Raw genomic sequence first — 24,256 nt, 5'->3', positions numbered from 1 at the left:
GTGGATTTTATTTTTACAAACACTTGTCAAATATAGGAGATAACTAAATATAATATTAGAAATCCAGGGAAGGGACAGTTCTCTTTTAAAAAGGCATTAACATCCCTCTTATAATAGAACACTGAAAAGGGAAAAAATGAAAAGAACTCGGAAACCGTCATAAACAGGATAACATTTATTCACGTCAAAGTGCAACAGTGAAATTCTCAAACACAAAAAGCAAAACATTACAGAGCATCAAAAAAAGACAGGAGAGAACATGAAAGGCAAAAGAGAAACCAGTAACAAACAGACAGGTAAAGGGTAGGGATGTCCTTTCTGGTCCTATTAAAAGAAGTGTAATCAGAAATCAATTCTAAAGAAAGGTTTGGAAAAGAACATAGGGGACATGAAAATATTTGGGGCACATTGTTATGTGCAAAAAAATAAAAAATAAACACTTTTTTTTGAAAAAAAGGGTTAAAAAAAAAAAACCTAGAACAAAACGGTCAGCATTATTGAAAATTATATATTGCAATAAAACCGGGTGGTGTATTCTATTGTAATGCTTATATATTTATATATATTAAATGAAGTGGAATATGGTGCAAGCTGGTCCTGTTTTCTGAATGAGATGCTAGTGACGCTCAACCTATCAGCAACACCCAGACCAAGCCAAGACTCCATGTTGGAAGCTCAGATCAAGAAAGTAAGTTGATGCAGTTACCATCTTCCAAATTATGGGGTTAAGCTATTCATTACCGGTTTGATCCCTTATGCTGCGAGAAGGTACTATGTGCAGTCTAACCTTAACTAAACTGTGACTAAGTTGTTATGGTGCCCAAAATGGCCTTTTAATTCAGCTTGTAACTGCCTCTTTAGGCTTATCCTTTTGCTGCGCATGAAGTCATCTAGAAGTTCTCGTTGTTCAGAAGCACCACTTACTATGCTCCATGGCTGAATACAGAAGAAGCTGGTTTCAAACTGTCAAGTACCCTCATAACTACCATAAAAGCCAACTTCTCAATTACTTGCATGGTCTCTGGTCTGGTCAGTGGTGCATCGGACAAAGGAGTACTTAAAGACTCTGAAACCATAGAAGAATAGTAAGCTACAAAATACACTGAAGAAGGGATGGTTGTTGCAATGTTTGTATTTTTATTTTTTTAACAACTAGGTATCCACCCATATTGAAAAATGCAAAATAGGTTTTTACTTATATGTATATCCAAGTAACATAAAAGTAATATTAAAAAAAATACAAAGAATATAGTACACCTAATCATATTTGAAATAATCAGATCTCACATGTTTTAAGTGGAAACATTACAATAAGTGAGAACAAGCACCTAAAATAAAAAATAAAATAAAAACACTCTGCAATGACCATATAGCCCCATTCATTAGTGCTAGTTAGGAAAATGCATCCTGCAGGTTACGGATTCTTTTAAAGGGACACTATAGTCACCAAAACAACATTAGCTTAATGAAGGTTTTGTCTATAGATTATGCCTCGGAAATTTCACTGCTCTATTCTTTTCCCCTCTCCTTCTTCAGAGCAATGTCTTATCTGGATTAAATTGGACTTAAATTTGCTCAATGCAAATGAAAATGGAACATCAAAATATATATGGGTACTGAAAGTTATAGGGGGTTTCCAATGTTTAATTTGATGGTGCAATTTACAGAGAATTAGTAGTTCCCCTTTAATAGGACACACAAATTTGATTATTCCATTTAACTATAGCCCAGTTCATACCAACCATGTACGCACACAAGTTACCTTTGGATGGACTGTAGGCACATATGTTAACATTTGTCAACATTTGTTGGGAGGTAGGCATGATTATAAGAAACCCTTGATTTAGGAGTCAAAAATGGCTCCCCATTTCATTGTGGGTCTCCTTTGACAGCAGCACTTCATATTCAGCACAATAACGGTTTTACTCTAGCTGCATTTCCCAATACACCGGGCAATGGCCGAGACTAAGAAAGGCAATAGGGGAAATCTAATATAATGTTACATGGGAACAACAGATCCTTGAACAATTTGTTCAGTTGACGAATGTCACCAGGCTAATAACATGCATATAGTCACTTGGATCCTTGACTGTAAAATAACAGAACTACCGCTTTAAAAGGTTTGACTGAAAATAAGCTTGTGGCAAGTCTATTGTGGAATATTTAAGGATTTTGTATTTTATTTATATAAGCTACTTTTTCATATTGGTTTAAAGATCTATTAGTGTGAGTGAATTGTATGCACTTAAGAGACCAATCTGTTCTAAAATTTAGGATCATTACCATCCCAAAGACAAAATGTACCCAAAACACTGATGCAGATAGGGCATTTTAAGGATCATAATAATCACTCAGTCCACTTCATCGCAATGAAGTGGTCTGCATGCATTTAAAAAAAAAAATGTTTTATTTGGAAACAGCTATGTTTACATTGCAGGATTAAATCCACCTATAGTGGCAGTCATAGAGGGAGTCTCTAGAGGCACTTTCACTGCACTGTCCGAGTAGTCGTAGTCACGTGTTCGGGCAGCCAATAGAAAAGCAATTAATTCAATGCTTTCCTATGTGGAAGCATAGATGCATGCGGTCATCTATGCTGTGCATGTGCATCAGGTCCCTGATGTTCCTCTATGAGGAGCATTGAATCGAACCATCGCCAGAAGAGGTCATGCCTACTCCGTCACATTGTGAAATGTGGAGAGGAACTGCGCCGAGGGGGTCTCAGCATAGGAAAATGATAAGTAAAACATGTTCTTTCTTAATTTTATGGTAACTGGGGGTGCACTAAACTTGATAGAGATATTTTACTTTGCCATTATGGCTACTTGAGGTTCCAGCATTTGGAAAATGAGGTCTATTTTATGCACTCAGCGAGACCAACCTGTTATTAATACTGGGAGGCATTACCAGCCCAGAGACATACTGGCCCTCAAACAGTGAGATAGTTAGGGCATAACAAAGGACCAATAGTCATCCAGAGCACTGCATCTCAAGAAGTGGACTGCCTGCAGTGGTTCTGTCCTTTCAGCTCAGCAATTTTAAACATTGCAGCTACACAAGTAATGTATCCCATAGTTCTAATAACGGGTTAAATATCATATACACCTATTTAGAAGTCTGAATTAATAAATGGATGCTCTCAAAGTGACTATTTACTTGTACTAGTACTTGTTTAGGGTATTGTACCTAGTCATCAATGGATATAATCCACGAATGGGGATTACTAAAGCATCTAACGAAATGTTTACATCCTGAAATGTGGTGTACGTATTGTAATTATAAGGAAAATTTAATTTCGCTCAAAGGGATACTATGCATCATAACAATGTAAGTTTACTGCACAGGTTAGAGGGCATAGAATCACCAAGCCAGTATGTCACTGCACTCAGCGGCTCCTAACTGCGCTAATCTACAAAAATCATTGCAGATATTTTGATATTTCACGTTGCATGTACAATATGTGCAAGCTGGCCATGTGTGACCTGCAGTTTAGGCGACTGTTGTAAAGTGCACTGTTCACAATACAGCAAAAGAGAATGTGAATAACCAGACAGCAGCCATGATATGGCTGGTATCAGATTCTTGAGAAGTTCCAACAACCAAATATTTGAAGTTGAATCGTTTGGGGGTGGAACTACATATGACAAACACCTGCTCAGCAGATATTTATGGTATTACAAACAACATTCCCCGTTATGACAAGCACCTATTGGTAGACCCAATTCCTGGTCTTGGAGAGTTCTGCCTGCTGTATGGTAAGCAGCAGAAACTTTGAATGTAAGTACCCTATTTAAATCTTAAATTTTATTTAATTGTCATTTTAAGGCATTTTCCAACACATTAAAATGAAGGGCTACTTATTGTTTATAGTTGCCAATTAAAATAATTATTAGCTTAAAAAGGTACACTCTAATGCCAAAATCCCCCCAAAATTACTTAATTGTGCATTTTGTCATATCTAAAAACCGTTTGCAAAAGCTGCAGATCTTGTCTGAAGCACTTGCAATCCCTCCCCTTCCTACCCCGCCCAGACTTGCAGTGGCTGCCCAATCACAGACTTCCCAATGCAGCTCAATGGGGAGTCTTTGCAAGGCAGGTGCTCTGGACAATTGATTGCGTCTTGGGTGTTGCTCCACTGAGCCAACGAAACCAGGAGGTAACAGGACCGGTTGTCTATTTGAAAGCAAGGTGGATGTAATAAGGTTAATTGATGTTAATAAATGTCAATTTCTATTGAAATCTGCAGTTTTGTAAAATGAAAAACAGAGGACACACTCAACACAAAACATTTCAGCATGCTAAAGTGTTTTAGGAGTCTGGAGTGTCCCATTAATTTCTTTCTTGTACTTTCTCCATTCATAGTTACATGTGTGTGAGCAAAGCAGGGATTGCTCTATAATGTTGCTAATTTTACATTTTCAAAAGCTTTATTCTGATTATGAATATAAAAATAAGGAAAAATTATAATCTAAAGCATGGCACTTACTTTTTAATACTGGACATCAAGATATCTGCACCTTGATTCCTTCTTAGGTAATCTTCACTTTAATTAAAAAAAACTGCAGATTTTTTTTTTTTTTTTTAACATTAATGCTACATCTATAAATATTTAGCTTACTCATAAGCGCCATAAAGTCACTCTTTACTATTTGGTGTTTGTTCACTAAACAATTCTTGTGAACTGAAATCCGAATTGTGAAGTTAAAGCAGATTAGGATATCTTCCCTATCTCCGCTGTAGTCCCAGCTAGAAGATTTGTGGCTAGCTTTTTATCACTGGAATTTCAATTGGAAACAATTCAGAATTTAGTGAATAGACCCCTTTGGTAGGCAAGGTTACAATACAATATCAGGTAGTCATTTTTCTATAAGCACTAAAGAAAATAGCAATCACTTAAAGTACTAGAGAGCTTACTGCACATCCACACCTTTTTAATACTACTCTGCTTTAACCCTTGCTGGTATTCACAAAAATACTCTGAGCAAAAGTACACTTTACTTCTAATTTGGCTCCTCAGCAAATTTTAAGGTTGTGGAACCAAGTAAAAAAAAAAAAAAAAAAAAAAAAATATTTTGAAAACATGTCTTAACCTCTTTGTTTGTGGTGCCTAAAAATATGTAAATTATCCCCTTCTATTTGGAACACTAACGAAGATTTTTCACTTTTTGATTATTTCACATTCAGCAATAGCAGCTGCAATAAGAAACACTATTACTAATACAGATACACTCACAAAATTTAGCATTGACAAAATACTCACACCCCCCCCAAAAATAAAAAAAATCACAATACAAAAATACAGTAAGTGCATTACGACACCACAAAGTGCTCAATTCCTGATTATCTTCAGCAGGATATCAGAGATTCAACTTATTGCACAACGTGCCCCCCCTAATAGGACCACAAACACAGTACTTTTCATATAATATTCTGCTAATATAGTACCTTTACTTAAATTTACCCTGAATACAACCTTAATACCCTCACAGAGATTAGAAGAGCCAACTTTCAAGACAGTGGCTGTTTAGAAGGCTGTTTGGGGACAGCTTAAAGCATTTTTTTTTTTTATACAAGCGTGTAATACGGTTTTATTCCTTGTTCAGGAAAATGCTGACATTTTAGACTAGATAAATTCAGAAGTGTAAATTTGAAAGAGTGGAAACTTGCATGCTTGCAGTCGTTGCAATTGCACTAAAATTGGAGTCACTTAAGTTGACTGTAAAAGGTTTCTAAGAGGGTCGCTTGAGCATTATGGGAAATGTGGATAAGCCCCTGGCTTAGCCATCTATGTGCAATAGCCATATTCTATAGTCAAATAATCCTAGATCTGGTGCCCTTGCATAGAGATTGCCTGCAGTCTTATTGTAAAGCAGCAAGACAAGCTTGCACTCTGCATTTGTATAGGAGACAAAAAAAAATGGAGAGGGGGGATGAGGAATGCTGCAGTGATTTACTATGTGAGCTAGATAAAGTGCACTGTCAAGTAAGCATATATAAATGGAATACAAAGCTTCATTGATTACTATTGCTTCATGAAAGAGCACCACATACATACTATCTCCAAAGAAATTAGGGCATTCCAATGCTATAGGCTAGGGAAATACATGCCGTGTTTATAAAATATGTACATGTCCAAACAGGACGTGAATCATTTTGGAACACATCTTACTCTGGTAATTGTCAAGTTAAATGACCAATATTGCGGCTCTGTCAACCTGTGCAAGATTTTACACATATACAGGTTTATTTACTAAAGTGACAATTCAAGGTAAATTATAGAGAATTCCAAATTTAAGGCCAGAGTAGCTAAATTGAAAGCATAGCCAGAAACAGAATGTTTCCAGTCCAGCTATTTTGAACTTAAAATAGAGATTTACTTTGTAAACGTCTCTTAAATGAAAAAAAGATTGTATTAGACATACTTAAAGTGAGAATTCATTTATCTGTGAAAGTAGTTGTATTTTTCAAATTCTTTAAATGAGAGAGGATAGGAGTACACTGTGAATGAGCTTACACAGCAGCATTCCCTTTGGTTAGTCCCTACTCCAATCTCAAATAAGCTTTTGCGCAAATGTGCTAGTAAAGGCACATATTAGACTGAAACCAGCCACACGGGTGGTACGGATATGAAATGCCAGAACGCTTCCTATATCAAGAGATACAGCAACTCGATCGGCCTCATCCGTGAGATATTGCCGATACCTGGTTAAGCACAGAGAGCATGGTTTCCACATCTGCATTGCACTTTTAAATTGGGGGGAACCTAAGCAAATATGCTGAATCAATAACAATACTAGAAGACAGAGAATGGGCAGAAACATGATCAGTAGATTTCAGAAGTGAAAATCTCATTTTCTGAAACAAAAGTGTGATGTGAAAATGTGGTGCAACTATGGTTTTCAGATTGCTCAGGTGGCCTGTACAGTGATATCATGCAAGTGAAAAAACGTGTGCGTGTAAAGCAGAAGGAAATTATCCTTAATGTTAATATTTGCAATGTAATTGTTATACACCAAAGTCCTGCCTGTCTTTCAGTGTCGAAATGTCACCAAAATTCTGGAGCCCCTAAACGTCATGGAATTCTGTTGTAGCAATGCTTTAAAAATTAGTCCTTAGATAAATCAACGGTGCCTCTTTACATGCGCACAGATGGATCTATCACTAACACAGGTATCCACTAATCAAGTAATACTGGGAGAAAAAAACTGTACTGTTGATAGGGCTTTAAGAGGATTTATTTTGCTTATGTGTTTTTCAGGCCCTGCAAACCTACAAGTCGTGATTGTAACACGCAGGGAGTGCAATTTAATAGACTAGGAACAAGTATGTCTGGGATTCCTTAACCCATTACTGCCAGAGATGGTCTGGATGTCTTTGGATTCATGCCTGGCAGTAATTTGGCTAAAGAAGCATTAGATCCCAGCTATGAATCTCATGTACTGGCACCCCAGGGAAACTCCCCCAGGATCTGCCATAGAATTTCAGACTGGACATACAGAAACGGGAGCCCAAACACAGTCAGCTGGCACATGAAAAAGCAGTCCAGTGGGTCTTGGGTCACCAGGCGCCTGAGTGAGGACGCCAAACTCTGCAGTCGGCGCGCCGTGGAGCACAGGCCCTGAGCGCATCGCAGGAAGGAAGAGCAGGTACCTGGAGTCTTCTCTGCAGCAATGGGGGGCAATGAGGGAACACGTCCTGTATCTTCAGCATCCGGAGTGTCCTTTGCTATGCCTTTATTCTCCTAAAGGTTAAAAATAAACACAAATTGAAATGATTGTGCAGAATAAGAAATTAATATTCTAATATATAGAAATAGAATTAAAGCCCATTAAGAAGTAAAGACAGTCCATGAAGACCACATGTCCCGAATTACCTTCATTAGTTCTACGGAGCCTTTCCAACGCTTAATGAAACAACAAATCTATCATTCACAAGTTAAAGGTCCTATAACCCAACTTTATAAAATTACGAGGTTTAAATGCAATGAATCTGAGGCTAGGCATTACAAATAAAATATATACCAACGGATTTGTGCATGCATTAAACGTATTAAAACTGTGTGAAAGTAAAAATATGGGAGGTAAGGAGTTTGTGAAAAAGAACCTTACTTGTATTTTGTCTCAGAAAGGGAAATATGTGAACCCACACACATACGGATACATTTTTATTGTTATTCAACACACAAACAATATATTACTATAAACGATCGTATTGTAAAATGTTTGTTTCAGCCTGGCATAAAATGCAAGTACATCTAGACACAATAGCTTTGCATGACACAGGGAGGTGTAAGAGTTTAGAAAACTGTTTGTTTTGTGTAGAAGGGGTGAAACTTTCATAAATTACCAGATCAGTAGGAGCCAGAATTTTTTTTTTTTAAGTGAAAGTGCCACAATTCTGAAACTGACAGAGGAATGAAAAGAATGTCACAAACCGATATGAACACAATGCAGCACGACAGTAAGGTGAACGTCATGGCTGTGCCACTGATGTGAAGGAAGCATGATTAAAGGGACCCTCCAGTGCCAGGAAAACAAACCCGTTAAAGCCCCTTCAGTGAATTATCTGAATGCAGCGGCAATGTCCCTCGGCGCTGGGTAAGGCTCTGCCCACACTCCTCACCTGATGACGTCAGCAGACGGGGGAGACCTAAAGCGTATTAGACCTCCCCATAGGAAAGCATTATTCAATGCTTTCCTATGGGGATTCCGGCGACGCTGGAGGTCCTCATGCATAGCGTGATGACGCCCAGCGTCGTTAAAAACACTATTTGTGTTTTAAGAAGCCGGAAGTCCCTCTAGTGGCTGTCTGATAGACCGACACTAAAGGAGGACTTAACCCTGCAAGGTAATGATTGCAGTTTATAGAAACTGCAATAATTACACTTGCGGGGTTAAGGGTGATGGGAGTTGGCACCCAGACCTATCCAATGGGCAGAATTGGTCTGGGTGCCTGGAGAGTCCCTTTAAGTAATGTTGCTGCTCTAAGGATGAGTAATAAGTTCAATATAACAGGAATTGCATTTTTAGAACAGGACAGCTGTGTAGTTAGAGATAAGAGGAGTTCATTGATGGTAAGAGCCTAGAGTAAAGTAGAGATTGCAAAGCGAGGGTAACATCAGTTTTAATTTTGCAAAAATTCTTGAAGCTAAAAGACTTTCCTTTTTGTGACTTAGATAAAGCTGTAAAATCGGTCAAGTAGGATAGTTGAGGTTTGCAAAAAATGAGAGCTCGGAGATCATTAGATAATGTTTTAAGATAACAAAGGTTTCTTGCGGGTTGAGGTTGGTCAGGGCTTTGAAGACCATATAGAAACTTTAAGTTAGCAGACCGTGGTCAGCATGTGTAAGGTGTGAGAAGAATTATGTGGCAGAGTAACAGTAACAGAGGTAGGTCCAAAGGTCACAGAGAATTTTGGAAGCATCAGAGTGAATAATGAAATCAATAGTGATATTGAAATAACCAAGAATTAGAAAAGGAATATCTGAATAAAGGAATGATGGGAGTGTTCTAGGAAATGATGAGGATGACCTGGGAATGCAAGGTGACTGATAAAACTACAGAATATGCATTCAATAGGCAGATAACAGACATCCCAACTTACATTTTTATAAAATACACTTCAGCACATTTATTAAGGATATCAAGATGGAAAGGCAAGAGGGACTCCATGCCTCCAGCCCAGAGACGGCCACGCTTCCAAGATCAACAGAACAAAAGATATGGACCCAAAAGATTTGGGCACTTGTGTGAGGTCCAAGGCCAATTTACTGTACAGGATACAGCGCTGCAGAATTTGCCAACGCTGTATAAATGGTAATACAGCAATGTTTCAGCTCAGCTGACGGACATCAAGGAGGACAATGGCAGCATGAGGGGAGACAATCATTGGCTGCCTGCCGCCAGCATGTTGTGCGTGTTGCTTTCAGATGACAATTTTACACACAAATAACATTAGCTGACTAGTGATGCTCCAACGACGCTGCCGGAGGTGGAGTTATACCAGCAGCAAAGGGGTTAATCTCCTTGTGTGCATAGTTTCATAGTAAAGTGCTGCACCTACAGACTCCAGGCACCATGACCACTGCAAATCACTGAAGTGATCATGGTGTTTGCAGTAACCCTTTAATATAGCAGGGATGCATGCCTTTTGAAAATATTTTTGTAATGAAAAGGTTTTTCAATGTCAGTTACAACTCCACTACTACATAGAATTGACACGTTCTAGTGTTATTTACAGTACATCACATTATGATTGGACATTTAAAAAAATAAATAAAATTTGAAAGCAATACATAAAAGTTAAGCAAAGTAAATTTCCCCCTATTAAAGCCTCTCTTTACTTGCAACATATGGGTCTGCAAAAAGGGGGAAGTTCAGAGATTGAGTACACTGTACAGTACAGATTTCCTGTAGTGTTATTCGACGCTAATACAGTGTGAGAATTCAAGAATTCTACTACAGACAACCAGCTAGCCTAATTGAATAAAAAAATACTTTAGTTGGATTTTGATGAGAAATTAGAACTTAGAGGTATCCAGACATGACATTCCTGATGTTTCATATGTTTCATATGTTTAATGGGCCCATTCCATGTCCCCAGAGAAGTACTCACTTTTGGTTGAAGTGAAGGTGCAGCTGGCCGCTTTCTATGTCCGTATCCAGAGCGTCTGTAACAGTAGTGGGGCTTACAGTAAAATTTTCCTAGTTAAAAGAAAAAACAAACAAAAAAAATAGTCTTGAGCAGTATTCAGGAACAAATAATTAAAAAAAAAAAGATTTTTTTTTTTTTAAATTCCTAGAATAAAAAGTTTAAGTCATCCTGTAACCCGCCACACCTCTGGAGCAGATGGTTTTGTATCGTGGGCTTCCAGAAGGGAAGGGCTGGAGAATTGCTTGCGATGACAGAGTTCAACAATGTGACAGTGTTTGGGGAACAAAGGGGACCAATGTCACATGAGCAGCTAAATATCCAGTGCTATATGAACGGAGGAGTGAGTCCATAGCATTAACCCTGCAAGAACAGAAGGCTGGCACTCCCGTGTTCAAGCATTTGATGGAGCATTAACCATTTCTTGCAAATGATGGTGTATAACATGACACTGGGTACCAATATGTATGGTTATATTAAGGCTGCCAATGACTTTTCACAGATATCTGGCTAGGAGGCTCACCTTCCGCCTTGACGCTTTTCACTATAAACCTGAGCATATGTGAGGTCTATTTTTAAAACGTAAAAATCAGGCACCCCTCGCAACGTACCTACTCTAAATATAGCACACAAAATGCACACTAAACTAGAATGGTGCTAGATTGGCAGTTCACTACCATGTACTACAGTTACATGTATGCAGCAGGGTTAGCAGTGTAACACGGCAAACTACTGTAAACATGACACAATTCACAGGGTTAAACATAACTGGATAGAACATTCCTGCTTTCTTAACTAGAAAGGAAAACCATTTTCTTAGTATGGAGACCCCAAGTAAACTACAGAGTTAACATGCGCTTGCTGCATACAAATAAACGTTCTACTGGTGTAAGAACCATACAAACATTTCTGATTATAAACTTTAGATTTACAATAATGTCACACAGACACCTAAAGCACTTTAACGTATCCTCATTTTCTTCCATTGTACAAAAAGAATAGAAATCTTCACATTTATAAATTAACCTGTTACACCCCACCTGACTTTCAAGCAGACAGTTGGTCTTCTTACTCTCTGGTTTGGTTAGCTCAGTGGAGCCAAATTCAAGCACTAACAATTGCCCAGAGCACCTGCTTTGTAAAGACTTCTCATTAAGCTGCATTGGGAAGTCTGTGATTGGACAGCCACTGAAAGTCTGGGCTGGGTTAGGAGGGGAGGGTTTGTAAATGCAACAGACAAGAAAACTGCAGCATTTGCAAACTGTTTTAAATATACCCCCCAATTAAAATTTCATTCATGTTTTCATTGGGGGTATACATACTAAATAGTCATATATATTTACTTTGTATGTGGGCAGTACAGGGTGTATTTAAGCCAGTGTTCGACAGTTTATTCAAAGGGTTTGTACGTATTTAAAACTTAACTGGTAAACAGGCAATACTTACTTTCAAGAACAACTTTTACCACCAAATTAGGGGGACTGCGATGGGGACAGCTTGTGCCCCATCGTATGCCAACCTCCACTTAGGGTGGTGGGAAGAACATCTATCCCAATATACAGGGATTTCCAAATACCTCCCCTTGATTTATCTTTGGCGTCGCTATATAGATGACGTCTTAATTGTGTGGTTGGGTAACCTTGAGGACTTTAACGAGTTTGTTCGGATTCTCAATATCAATGGTGAAAATTTACGGTTTACGAATGAGTTTGGGGGCTCTAGCCTAAACGTCTTGGACCTAACGATCTCCCTTACGTCAGAAAACAAGATACACACTACTCTTTATCGAAAGTCATCTGCATCCAATAATCTCTTGAGATGGGACAGCTTCCACCCGACACCCCTGAAAAAGGGTATTCCCACTGGCCAGTACCTCAGGATCAGACGTAACTGTAGCATGATCGACGAGTTCAAGATTAAGGCCAGAACACTAAGGGAACATTTCAGGGCAAAAGGGTATCCCAATAGATGCCTAAAACGAGCATATAAGAGAGCCCTTGATTCAGACCGCAAGAACTTGATCTGTGAGAACATCCAGAAACCACCTGACGAACCCAAGGGGACTATACGTCTGATTGCCACCTATGACGCAGGCTGGGAGAACATTAAAAATTCCCTAGGTCGCTTCTGGCCTCTGCTAACAAGTGATTTACACCTACAGGAGTTGCTAGCTCCAAATGTCACCATCACAGCTCGTAGAGGAAAGAATCTACGAGATCTTTTAGCCCCCAGCCACCTGAAAACTGCACTCTCTCCCAGAACATGGCTCCAGACCCCCCTTGTGGGAACTTTTGGCTGTGGAAGATGTATCTCCTGTAAATTTATAAAAAAGGACTCTAAAAAAGTGAAAGACAGCCTAGAGAAGGTGGAATTTAATTTAACTTCCTTCTTTAACTGTAATACAGCGGGTATTGTTTATCTTCTGACTTGTGAATGCAACAAAAAATATGTGGGCAAGACATTCCGTCCCTTTAAGAAACGGATACAGGAGCATATCAGATCATGTAAGAACTTGACAGATAGCCCTATTTCAAGACATATTCGTGAATACCACGATAGTAACCCAAAAGGGTTGCGTTTTTGTGGCTTGGAACTAGTCAAAAGAAACCCCAGACGAGGAGATTACGACAAATTCCTTAGACAGAGGGAATGTTTTTGGATTTACCAACTCAAGACCCTGAGCCCTCAAGGCCTGAATGAAGGGTTTTCCTTTACTCCATCTACGACCTAGACCCTTAGAGGGTAGCACTGTCTGTCCCTGTCTTTTGTTGTCTTTATGTATTTCTATATTAAAGTTTTTTTTAATTTCTCTCAACACGGTATAAATCATGACAATTGAGCTATATACTTCTCTACATGGGCACACCTCTGGTTAATGTGTGTTGGAAGTTGGATTTGTTCTCCTTTCCAGCTACCTTTGACATTTGGGGATCCTTTTTTGATTCAATACTCTGGGTTATGCCCATTCTGTTGCCCATTTAGTCCTATTTTGACTTTAGGGCTGGACTTTGTCTAACCCTCTAGCCATTTTCTTCTATATTTTTAAATGACTCTAGTGGTTGCCACTCAGAGATATCATCTGATTGATGTAGTGCAGAGTATTGCCGCACATGTGCACTAGCCTTCCAATGTTTTTCTATGGAAAAGCATTGGATTGGCTGAGGTAATTGACCACCCCGATTATCTCAACCAAGGAAGTGGGGCTAGCCGTGGAGAGTAAGAATTAAAGGTAAGTAAAAGTAAAAAAAAAAAAAATCCCCCCACCCATAGGGCTGGGGACCTAAACCAGGGAACTATAGCAATAGAAATACACATTTTTATTCCTAACTCTATAGTGTTCTTTTAACAATCTGCAGAGAAGCAATTACACATTATCTGTGTTGCGGCAGTGAGGCCCATTTTTTTGTTTTGCTTAAAAGGTTGGCAAAGAGCCAGCAGAATCTATAAGATCGTGACTTGACACGAGCAGCCACGTTGTTTGAGATTTATAAAATGACCCCCTTCTCCCTGAAACATTTTTTAAGATGAAGGCATTGATTTCATTGGTTACATACATTAGTAAATTCATTGGACGAGTCCACATTGACTTTTTAGACCTACATATTCGGTGTTTTGCCTTGTATGAAGCAGGAATCATGTGAAACACTAGGTAATTTGCATTAAAAACCCTGTGACTTCTCAGGTCACATGTCAGAGTGAAATTGTATTGCTCAAAATATAAAAATTGCAAAACTGCATTCTTCTCACACTACAATAGGAAATGGTTGCATACTATCAAAATTATAATAATTGCTCCCATGTCGGAATGCTGGCAGTAATATAAAACTGAAATAAATTAAGACAATAACATAGCTAAGAGGCCCATGAATCCAGTTCATGTTTTACTTCTTACTCACCATCTTCCAGGTCATAGGCATAGCAGGACAGTCGCAGTGTTGTGTTGCAGTAGTCACATTTAAAGCAGCTACGATGAAAGAACTTTGCCTCAGCACTCAGTCTTTCCATCACATAGACTCTTCGACGGCAGAAGTAGCACACATCGCTTCCACCTATATTCTGTGGAAACTCCTTCCTGAAAGAGGTCTGTGGGGTAACAAAATGGAAGCCAGTGAATAAATAAGGAAAGACTAAACAGCATAGAGAAGATGGTGGAGTACACCTGCACTTTGAGGAGGCGCAGCATATAATAGGTTTTATTTTCAAAAGAGGTATTCTGGAGGTATTCTAGAAATGAACAATCAGGAGTGACATTTCACGGTTTCCATGGAAATCACTCCACATTCAGAAATTTACCACAGAGTGACATTATACATAACTAGCGCAGTTGATACAGAATATAAAAACACGTCTACAGACTGATCATCCATGGATTTATTTAAAATGGATCTTACTTAACAGTTATCAATACAGTTAAGAGGGGTGAAGACACAGTGGAAAGATCATAGCACTAGTAGCTATTGGGGGAGGGAGGGAGGGAGGGAGAGAGGGGGGGAGGCTATTTAAAGTCTATCCAGACTTTGTACTTTACCAAAATGAGGTACAAGAGCAGAATCGGGCAATGAAATGTACAATTTCATTTCACAGTTCATCTAGTGCAGGGGTGCCCAAAAAGTAGATCCCCAGATGTTTTAAATTACAGCTTCAACAATGCTTTGACATTCTAAAGGCATGCTAAAGGTTTGCAAAGCATCATGGGAGTTGTAATTCTACAAAAAGTGATCTACCTTTTGGGCACCCCTAATCTAGTACATCTAAGGGACACAACACTTTGAAGCCATGTATATTCCTTTAAAACGTTGCATAAAGGGAAATCTGTGTCGAATTAAATAGATTTTGACCCTGCAGAATAAAAAATAAAATCTACGTGCTGCAGAGCATCCCTATGTGAGCATTATCCAACAGCATGAAGACGTCGTGGTCAGTTATGCTCACTGTAAATTTTAAATTCCCTGAATCATTGAGCAAACGTATGATAATCTCCCTGATTTGCCCTTTAATTAGTTTTTTCCATTTAAATGATGAAAAGGCCAGTGGGGCACTAAATGACATTTCACTGTAATTCCTTTTGTAACAAATGGCTGAATCTTCCGCACAATCAAGTGTTTCATGGCTAGATTGGCAGATTGCAATAAAGTGAAATCAACCAGAATATACAATCACACATTTCCTGAATACATTTGCAATGTCAGCGTATATTATCAGAGTAGAAGCATGATATATATTTATTTTAAATTTTTTTATAATCAGCTGCCTACCCAAAGCTAACAACGGTACAAACGAGTTAAAGTAACCGTTGACATTTTTAAACAAATCATTGATTAAATAGTATTCTCAACACAAAAATGCAACCACCAAAACAGAAAAATGTTTACTGTATTCTAAAAGCATAACATGATTATATATATTGTCAAGATGCATAGACAGAGAGGAGATATTTGCATTAGATGTCTGCAGAGTCCTATAGACACAGCCACGTATTTCATTTGCAGTAATATCCCAATATATATTGTGTCACTTTACCCCACTCCCTCTAGCATGTAAGCTCAACCCCTCTGTTCCTGTGTGTCCAACTTGTCTGTTCGTCCACCCACTGTAAAGCGCTACAGAATTTGTTGATGTTATATAAATAACATAATAATTTACTCTCTTGCCACAGCAATGTACAGTTTGCCTTGCTGAAACACGTCAGCCCCGGCCCCAGTGACATCATGTGCAAAACCCCTTTAGTGCTTACCACTTTCTTCCCAAACAGTGGTTTGGGTGGTTCCTTCTTTTGAAGCTGACTGGTGATCTGCTCAGCTAAAGAGCTCACTCCAGTAGTGTACATCTTTATGTACTTCTGAAGAAGTTGACAAGGAATGAGCAAAGAAAGGGAGGAAACGTCATGAATTAAATAAGACATTGGATGGAAGGGTTAATGCCACACAAACCCTCTCCAAAAAGTGTTAGAAGCAGTGCAGGTCAGAGCAGAAATAACACCAGAACTGATGGGAGAGTTACCCTGATTTAGAGGAGAGCCAATAGGTTATGTAGAGTGATACTTTCGCCAGTGTAGTTAAAAACATTAACAAAAAGGTTTAAAAAATAAAAAAATAAAAAAATCTAAATACATACACACACATACATACATATATATATCCCTCTTGGTTTGTATATATTATAATTATATTTATAAATATATATGTAAATATTAAAATTAAATGCAAACGCAGAGGAAACACTTTGTATTTTGACTTTATTGTCAATACTGCATATGTTCTGTAGCATTTAAAATCTAAACCACACATACTACTAATCCTCAAAATAAGTAAGTCAATAAAAAAAAAATACTCTAAATTCATGTAAACTTTAAATTCGAATAGATCAGCTCGTTTATTGCATTAAGCAGATTGTGCATTATGTGGCAGCATATGCAGAAATCTATTAATTGTACACTATATCACAGCATGTAAGTGATCTTCGTTCACACATGTGTAAAACATACTATGCAGCAAAGTGCTTTAGATTATAATACCGAGTAGCAGTGTCATGGATACTGTATGGCACGAATGCTCTGTGGTTTGCCAATATCCGATAGGAACAGAATTGCAAAATGCATAAATTAAGGAATGGTGGTATGCCTTGAGGGTTGGAATACACTGTGTTAAATCAGTGGTGGCAAACCATGGCAGAGGAATTACGTTTTATTTTTGTATAAAACAAATCCTGTACTGGTAAAACCTTGGCAAGAGTCACAGCCAGATGGTTTTCTGTGTTCCCTCCCCATGCCATTTATCATAATGTCTGTGGGAGTTCATATGTTTACGGCTCATTTGAAACAAACAAGGTACATCCTGTACCTTTGTGATAAAGACCCTTTGCACAGAGAGTACAGGAACATTTTGATAAGGGCAGACTAGGACAAAAAGTGATTAAAAAGTGTCAGATTGTCTGACCCTAGACCTATGAATAGCATATCAAGTGGTCTTGATTTATTCATCTATGATGTTCCAGACATGTAATGATATGGAGGGACTGTCACAACTATTGGTCTTTAAAGTGTTACAAAATAAACTTGCTTTTTGAATATCTATAGAGAAAAGAATTGTCATAAATAACTTGTATTTGTAAGAAAACGTGAAAGCATTTAAAAAAAAAACTTTTTGTAGTGAAAGTGCAAGCAATAACTAGTGCCCAATACAAGTAAACAGAACAAACCAGGGCCAAAACTGTTAAATGCATACACCAGTATGTGCTGGGAACATGCTACCTGTCGGAGGGAATCAGATGAAGGGGAGGCAGGACGGTCAGAGGAACGAGAGGCAGAAAACTGCTGCCACTGGTCGATTGGAGAGCGTCGTAAAGGCTCAGAGTCAAGCTGAAGAGAGGAGAGTCATCAGGATGGTAAAAGAGTTGAGATAAAGAATATTAAGATAGACTACTAGAGGTCCACAGAGAGTGGAAATACAATCAGACAAAATGTATAAGCCTGTTTAAAAGTGGATAATCAAATCCTCAAATAGCAGGAAGATCTATTCAAAAAACTAGCTGGGTTGGAAAAGTTGCATTGTTCCAAGGTATCTAAAAGGCTTTGCTCATAGTGGTTGAGGCATGCATTCTGATCAAGTTTATTAAATTCATCACTATCGCTGAAGCACGAAAGAATGTCACAATGCTAACAGATTATTGTTATATGAAAGATCATATCCCATTAAAGGATTGGTCAAACGTAAATTATTTATTTATTTATAAAAAAAAATTTCAAGGAACAAGCTGCTTCTGTTACTCATCTAGCAAAAATGTGTAAAAACTTGACAGCATAGCTTTACTGACTAATTCCAAATAAGAATATAGTGACAAAAGTGGAGTTTAGTAATCTTTATTCAGTGTTTGATACCTCAATATTTAGCACCCTATGCAAAAGGGGGGTGGAATCCCAAACTGTAGCTGAAACAGGCATATAAAATAAATACTATATTGCAATATAATTCTAATAAGAAAAAAGAAAACCTCAGCTATTTTCAAAGGGATTGCTGAGTAGACCACATTAGTAGTTTAGCACCTGTTAGCAGTTCCATTCATAAGAAAACATGAAGGAAACCCCCCTTCCCAAGAATGCAATCCATGGGCTTCACAACGCAGGTGATCTATAGACCATTTTATTGGTGCACACAGGACACAATAGAAAATATATGTAACGTTTCGGCCTGCATGGAATTAGTCATGCATAATTAAGGCTGTGTGGGTGGAAATGTCACATTTATTTTCTGTTGTATCCTGTGCAAACCTGACTATAGAGCACCTGCATTGTGTAGCCCGTGGATTGCATTTATTTTACTGTGGGGGACCATAGATCCTCTTTCACGTGGCTTATGCTGGGAACCAGGGACCAGCCAATACCAAGAGTGCCACACCACCCTTCCCAAACTGATTTGGAGTTTGAACAGTTACCCTAGAAGAGAACAGCCTGTGGAAATGTTCCTGACCGTTGATGTGAGTGTGGGCTTAAAGCTGCAGAGAATTTAGCTAATCTTACAATTTTAAACAAAGAGTGGGTCACGGTCCCTCAAACCATAACCTATGTAGCTTGAGGTTCTTGCAATATCCCTTGTACTAGCAATGGGCACTGTAGCATTAGCAAAGAGGGTGTTTAAAAAGGCACTTTAAAAGCGGGCATTTAAATGTTTATACTGATTCTAGGGTAATTGCGGGACCACCCTATGGTGCAGGTGTAGGCAAGCACTGCCAGAAGGCTAGTAAAGTATCCATGGAAAAAGGAGACCACCAAATCTGGGACAGAAGTGCTTGCCTATTAGTACCCTAACATCTTATCCCTATTGCGTGGTGAGCAAGCATGCCAAAACCATGCCAATTACCCTCTCCAGGCTGGGGTAGCACTCCCAACGGGTACTCGTGGACACCTGGGTGGTCTGGGATGGAAAGAAGAAAAACAAAGAAAGAATGAAACAGAGAAAGAATACTTCCAACAGAAAAGGAAATGTAGTTCTAAAAAAAAAAAAAACTGGCTTGGAACTAACACAGTGCTTCAGCCTGGCAACTTCCAAAATTTCCCAAAAGCAAAGCCTCGGTGCTGTATAAACATGCAATGCCAAAGCTGGCACATGGTGTAAAAAATTACCAATCTATTTGGTCCCAGCTGTGAGGGTGCACAACAATTCTTTGGTGAAGAGGTAGAAGGTAACAAGCTATATTTATTAAAAGCAGTGTAAAAAAATTATAAAGACATTTGAGTGCCGGAATACAGAGGAAGGCTGGTTTTACTGCTGGAAAATCCCTTGTACCAAGAACATTTAGGACTTCAATAACAATCTGGGCCTTACAAAGTAATGTCAACAACATTCTTAAATGTATTCCTTTAAACTGGAATAAATCTCAAGGTACACGTGCGCGCACGCGCGCACACACACATCCAAAGAAAATGGAAAGAAAAAAAAAGAAGAAATGGGGGGAGGGGTCTTCCGAATAACCATTTTGCACAATATTCACCTTATGAAGGTTAATTTAGCACCATTGTTCAAGGCAGTGATTTTCATAATCACAATCTTCCTTATAAAATGAAAACATAGAGGCAGCTGTGGTTGGATTTAAGTCTCCATATAAATCCCACTGGAGAGAGAATAATGCCAGCATGCCCCTGATGTGCTGGTTTACGGCTATGCACCAGTTCCTTAAGACAGTGATTGCTTGCCAATTAGTATATGTCTGTGTGCCAGCATGCCAGGCAAAAGCCTGTTGTGGCAGATGGGACACTGCTAGATGGAGGGAGGTGCAGCATTAGCCATCACATTAAAGTGTAACCCATTATTTATATGGAGTATATTTGTAGCAGCATTATGTCTAATTGAATTAAATGTCAAGGATTCAGGAAACAGCTAAATAATATGAAATTAAGCAAAATTAAAAACATACTACTATCCATCAATTTCAGCACAACTAATAGGTAGCAGAATCCCCCCCTCCATCCAGAGAGATGAATGTGCTATTCATCTCTTGCGCACTCAGTGGTTAGCAGGAAGTGCGAGCGCACCAGCGCACATACATATGAACGCGTGCGAACGAGTGTAGCACACGAGTAGAGGAAGGGGAGGAGTTGGAGTAGGAGGATAGACAATAGCAGGGAGTGGAGTACTTGTAAAAAAGGAGAAAGAAGGAGCAGAGTACTTGTAGAATAAGAGGAAAGGGAGCAGAGTACTTGTAGAATAGGAGAAAAAAGGAGCAGAGTACTTGTGGAAAAAAAAGGAGAGAAAAAAGAAGCAGTGTACTTGTATAAAAAAAAAGGAGAAAGAAGGAGCAGAGTATTTGTAAAAAATAATGAGGAAGAAGAAGCAGAGTACTTGTGTAAAAAGTGAGAAAAAAGGAGCAGAGTACTTGTAAACTAGGAGAAAGAAGGAAAATAAAATATAGGAAGAAGGAGAAGGATAGAATGATTGTTGGCTAGTAATAATAAGTGGGCTACCTAGCTCAGCCTTCCTGCTGAGCATTGTTATAAGGACGGTAAAAGAAAAGAATAAAGGAAAAGGAGAAGAGAAAAAAATATATATTTTTTTTTTAAGTGGGGGATTAAGGAGGGGAGCTGATGCACAGATGAGAAAGCAGGGACAGGCAGAAGCATAGTGTGTAGAGTGGCTCATGTTTTGGCAAGCGAAGTTTAGTTTACTTCTAAAATAAAAGAAAGAAGGAAAAGAAGTGAAGGAAGGAGAGAATAAAAAAAATGAATCACTAGTTAAAGGTCATTTCAATTTACTTTATTGTTTTCTCATTAAACTTTATAAAGTTAAAAACATTATAAACATGCATAAAGTAGCTATAAAAAGATAAATTTAAGTACTTTTTTTTTTTTTAAAGCACCCTCCTTTCTAAAAAATATTCTGCACTTGCGCTTAAAACTAAAATGTTTCCATCATGAAAGATGCATTAGTGGGCGATAGGTATAAAAAGGTTGACTACCACTGCTCTAGACCCTTTGCCAGGCAGAAGCAGGTGTGGCACACAGCATGCAGCCCAAGTCACCTGCAGAATGGGGAGAGACGTGAACCCCGAATACAGAGTGATGACTTTTTTGGGACAGGTTCTTGATTGCTCACTATCCCTGGGCTTCATTACAGAATGGGAAGAAAAGAAAAAAAGTGGCACTGATGGCAGTCAATTTCTTTTGTATGAAGCATACCCAAGTTATCATGTAACCTCAGGATAACACACATAATTTGTGACTTACTATAAGGACAAAATGTTAAAAAGGACAAAACATAAGTCACACCAATGAAATTCCATATTTAGTTATTAAAACCCAATAGTATTGTGCTGCAGAGAAACACACTTCATGTATCCATACTTTATGCTAGCTTTATTAGATAGGATATTATATGTATCTAAAAACTGCATTCTTATTCTTATATTTTGTTTAGTATTTAACTCATAGCATATGCTGCTAAGAATAAAGCATAAACGTACACCTGTCTTCTAGTACATGATTAATGTGAGATCCAACAAGACTCTGAAAACAATAACAGACTAGGCAACAGACAGACCCAGACGTATACATCCTATATGGTGACCACATTTCTGGATGACATGTCCTCTTTAAAATATCATAAAGGGGGAATCTCTAATAGGGTTATTTACTGAAGTGAGAATTCAAAGTACATTTTTAATTTAAGGTCAAAGTAGCGAAACTGGAAGCATAGCAGACTTAAAGAATGTTTCCATATTGGCTATTTTTATCTTGAATTTTAAATTCACTTTGAATTCTCTCTTTATGGAATAACCTTGAAAGGGTTTCATAGGAATGAATACCACTATATCCATGAACTCTGAACAAAATGTTTAGCCTCTGTGTTGAACAAACAATTCCCATTAGTCTACTTGCTTTGATATTTCTGAACAGTAAGAGGACAGCCTAAAGGGGAGAGGCACGGCACATAGTGTGCACACAGTCTAATGAGGAGAGGCACGGCACATAGTGTGCCCACAGCCTAAAGGGGAGAGGCACGGCACATAGTGTGCCCACAGCCTAAAGGGGAGAGGCACGGCACATAGTGTGCCCACAGCCTAAAGGGGAGAGGCACGGCACATAGTGTGCACACAGCCTAAAGGGGAGAGGCACGGCACATAGTGTGCACACAGCCTAAAGGGGAGAGGCACGGCACATAGTGTGCACACAGCCTAAAGGGGAGAGGCACGGCACATAGTGTGCACACAGCCTAAAGGGGAGAGGCACGGCACATAGTGTGCACACAGCCTAAAGGGGAGAGGCACGGCACATAGTGTGCACACAGTCTAAAGGGGAGAGGCACGGCACATAGTGTGCACACAGTCTAAAGGGGAGAGGCACGGCACATAGTCTAAAGGGAGAGGCACGGCACAGTCTAAAGGGGAGAGGCACGGCACATAGTCTAAAGGGGAGAGGCACGGCACATAGTCTAAAGGGGGAAGGGGTATACAAATTGTGCAATGGGAAAATGCCAGCACCATTAAAATGGAGAAGAGAGAAAACCATAGTTTATATATGGTCTTAATTTGTAAACCTCACCCTAGTAAATGCTTAAATAATTACTAGAGAGAGTGAAGAGTGGGCTGTTCCCATCTCACAGTGACACTTTAAGTAAGATATAGTTAATCATTATAAGGTATTTTTTGCTTTTCCTTTGCTTTCTGTTTTTAAATTAAAATGCCACTAAATCATTTCACCTATGTTTGCTCACTCAGTGGTTAGAACACACAAAAACACAAATAAGAAGCTGCAGTTTGTAATGTGAACTGCATCGTGCACAGCTACTCGCATGTCACTTGTGGCAGTTATGGTTACCTTTTTCCACTGTGGTTCTGGTTGTCTAGGAGTGTCTTGGTTTTGCAAACGGAGCTGATAGGGTAAGAGGGGTTTCTTAAGGGCAGCCAGGAAAATCATAGGAGGAAAAAGAATAAAAATAAAAAAATAAAAAATAAATAAAATAATAATAATAATATGGGAGAAAAGGGGTAAAAAAATAAATAAAGTAGAAATGATTTCAAGAAAAAAAGTGAAGAAATATAATCAAATGAAACGAAGAACAAAAATAGATCAGAAATTGAAATGCAGCCTACACAGCCTGGAGAGCACAATGCTATAACAATTCAGGAGAAGACACATATATTGTGACACACTGGCAAGTGTAAACTAGGCACAACCTAACCGTTCAAAGATCACTGCCACCATCAACCCCTGCCAGTTTATAGCTGGCTGAGAATCTGACAGATGGTATTTTGGATAAAGAACAAATGTATACATAATGTAAGCCACCCATGTTTATTTCACTGTGAAGTGAAATAACCTGTGTCAACTATAGGCCAGTAAGCCTAACTTCAGTAGTGGGGAAAGTAATGGAAACCATGTTAAAGGATAGGACTGTTGAACATCTAAGATCACATGGATTTCAAGATCAGAGACAACATGGGTTTACTTCAGGGAGATCATCAAACTAATCTTATAGATATTTTTTGATTGGGTAACTAAAATAATAGATCAGGGTGGTGCAGTAGACATTGCTTACCTAGATTTCAGTAAGTGTATATTCGAAGCATGGTCTTGTCACCAGTGGGGTACCTCAGGGATCTGTACTTGGACCCATTA

General features: G+C 38.7%; 1 protein-coding gene across 1 annotated transcript in view; it reads right to left on the bottom strand.

The window, feature by feature from the left end:
* The window catches only part of MICAL3 (microtubule associated monooxygenase, calponin and LIM domain containing 3), a 216,598-nt gene that overhangs the window by 87,202 nt on the left and 105,140 nt on the right, over nucleotides 1-24,256 (bottom strand). Inside the window, exons 17-24 of the mRNA XM_063447645.1 lie at nucleotides 23,456-23,530; nucleotides 21,661-21,744; nucleotides 19,506-19,559; nucleotides 17,900-18,007; nucleotides 16,385-16,489; nucleotides 14,547-14,733; nucleotides 10,615-10,703; nucleotides 7,651-7,741 (exon numbers count right to left, since the gene is read on the bottom strand). Of these exons, the coding sequence (XP_063303715.1) occupies nucleotides 7,651-7,741; nucleotides 10,615-10,703; nucleotides 14,547-14,733; nucleotides 16,385-16,489; nucleotides 17,900-18,007; nucleotides 19,506-19,559; nucleotides 21,661-21,744; nucleotides 23,456-23,530 (793 nt within the window). The remainder of the gene's footprint in view (nucleotides 1-7,650; nucleotides 7,742-10,614; nucleotides 10,704-14,546; nucleotides 14,734-16,384; nucleotides 16,490-17,899; nucleotides 18,008-19,505; nucleotides 19,560-21,660; nucleotides 21,745-23,455; nucleotides 23,531-24,256) is intronic.

The sequence above is a fragment of the Pelobates fuscus genome, chromosome 3 (assembly GCF_036172605.1).
Source record: "Pelobates fuscus isolate aPelFus1 chromosome 3, aPelFus1.pri, whole genome shotgun sequence".
Taxonomy (NCBI): Eukaryota; Metazoa; Chordata; class Amphibia; order Anura; family Pelobatidae; genus Pelobates; species Pelobates fuscus.
The sequence above is the reverse complement of the archived record's forward strand: the minus strand, read 5'-3'. Positions and strand labels throughout refer to the sequence as shown.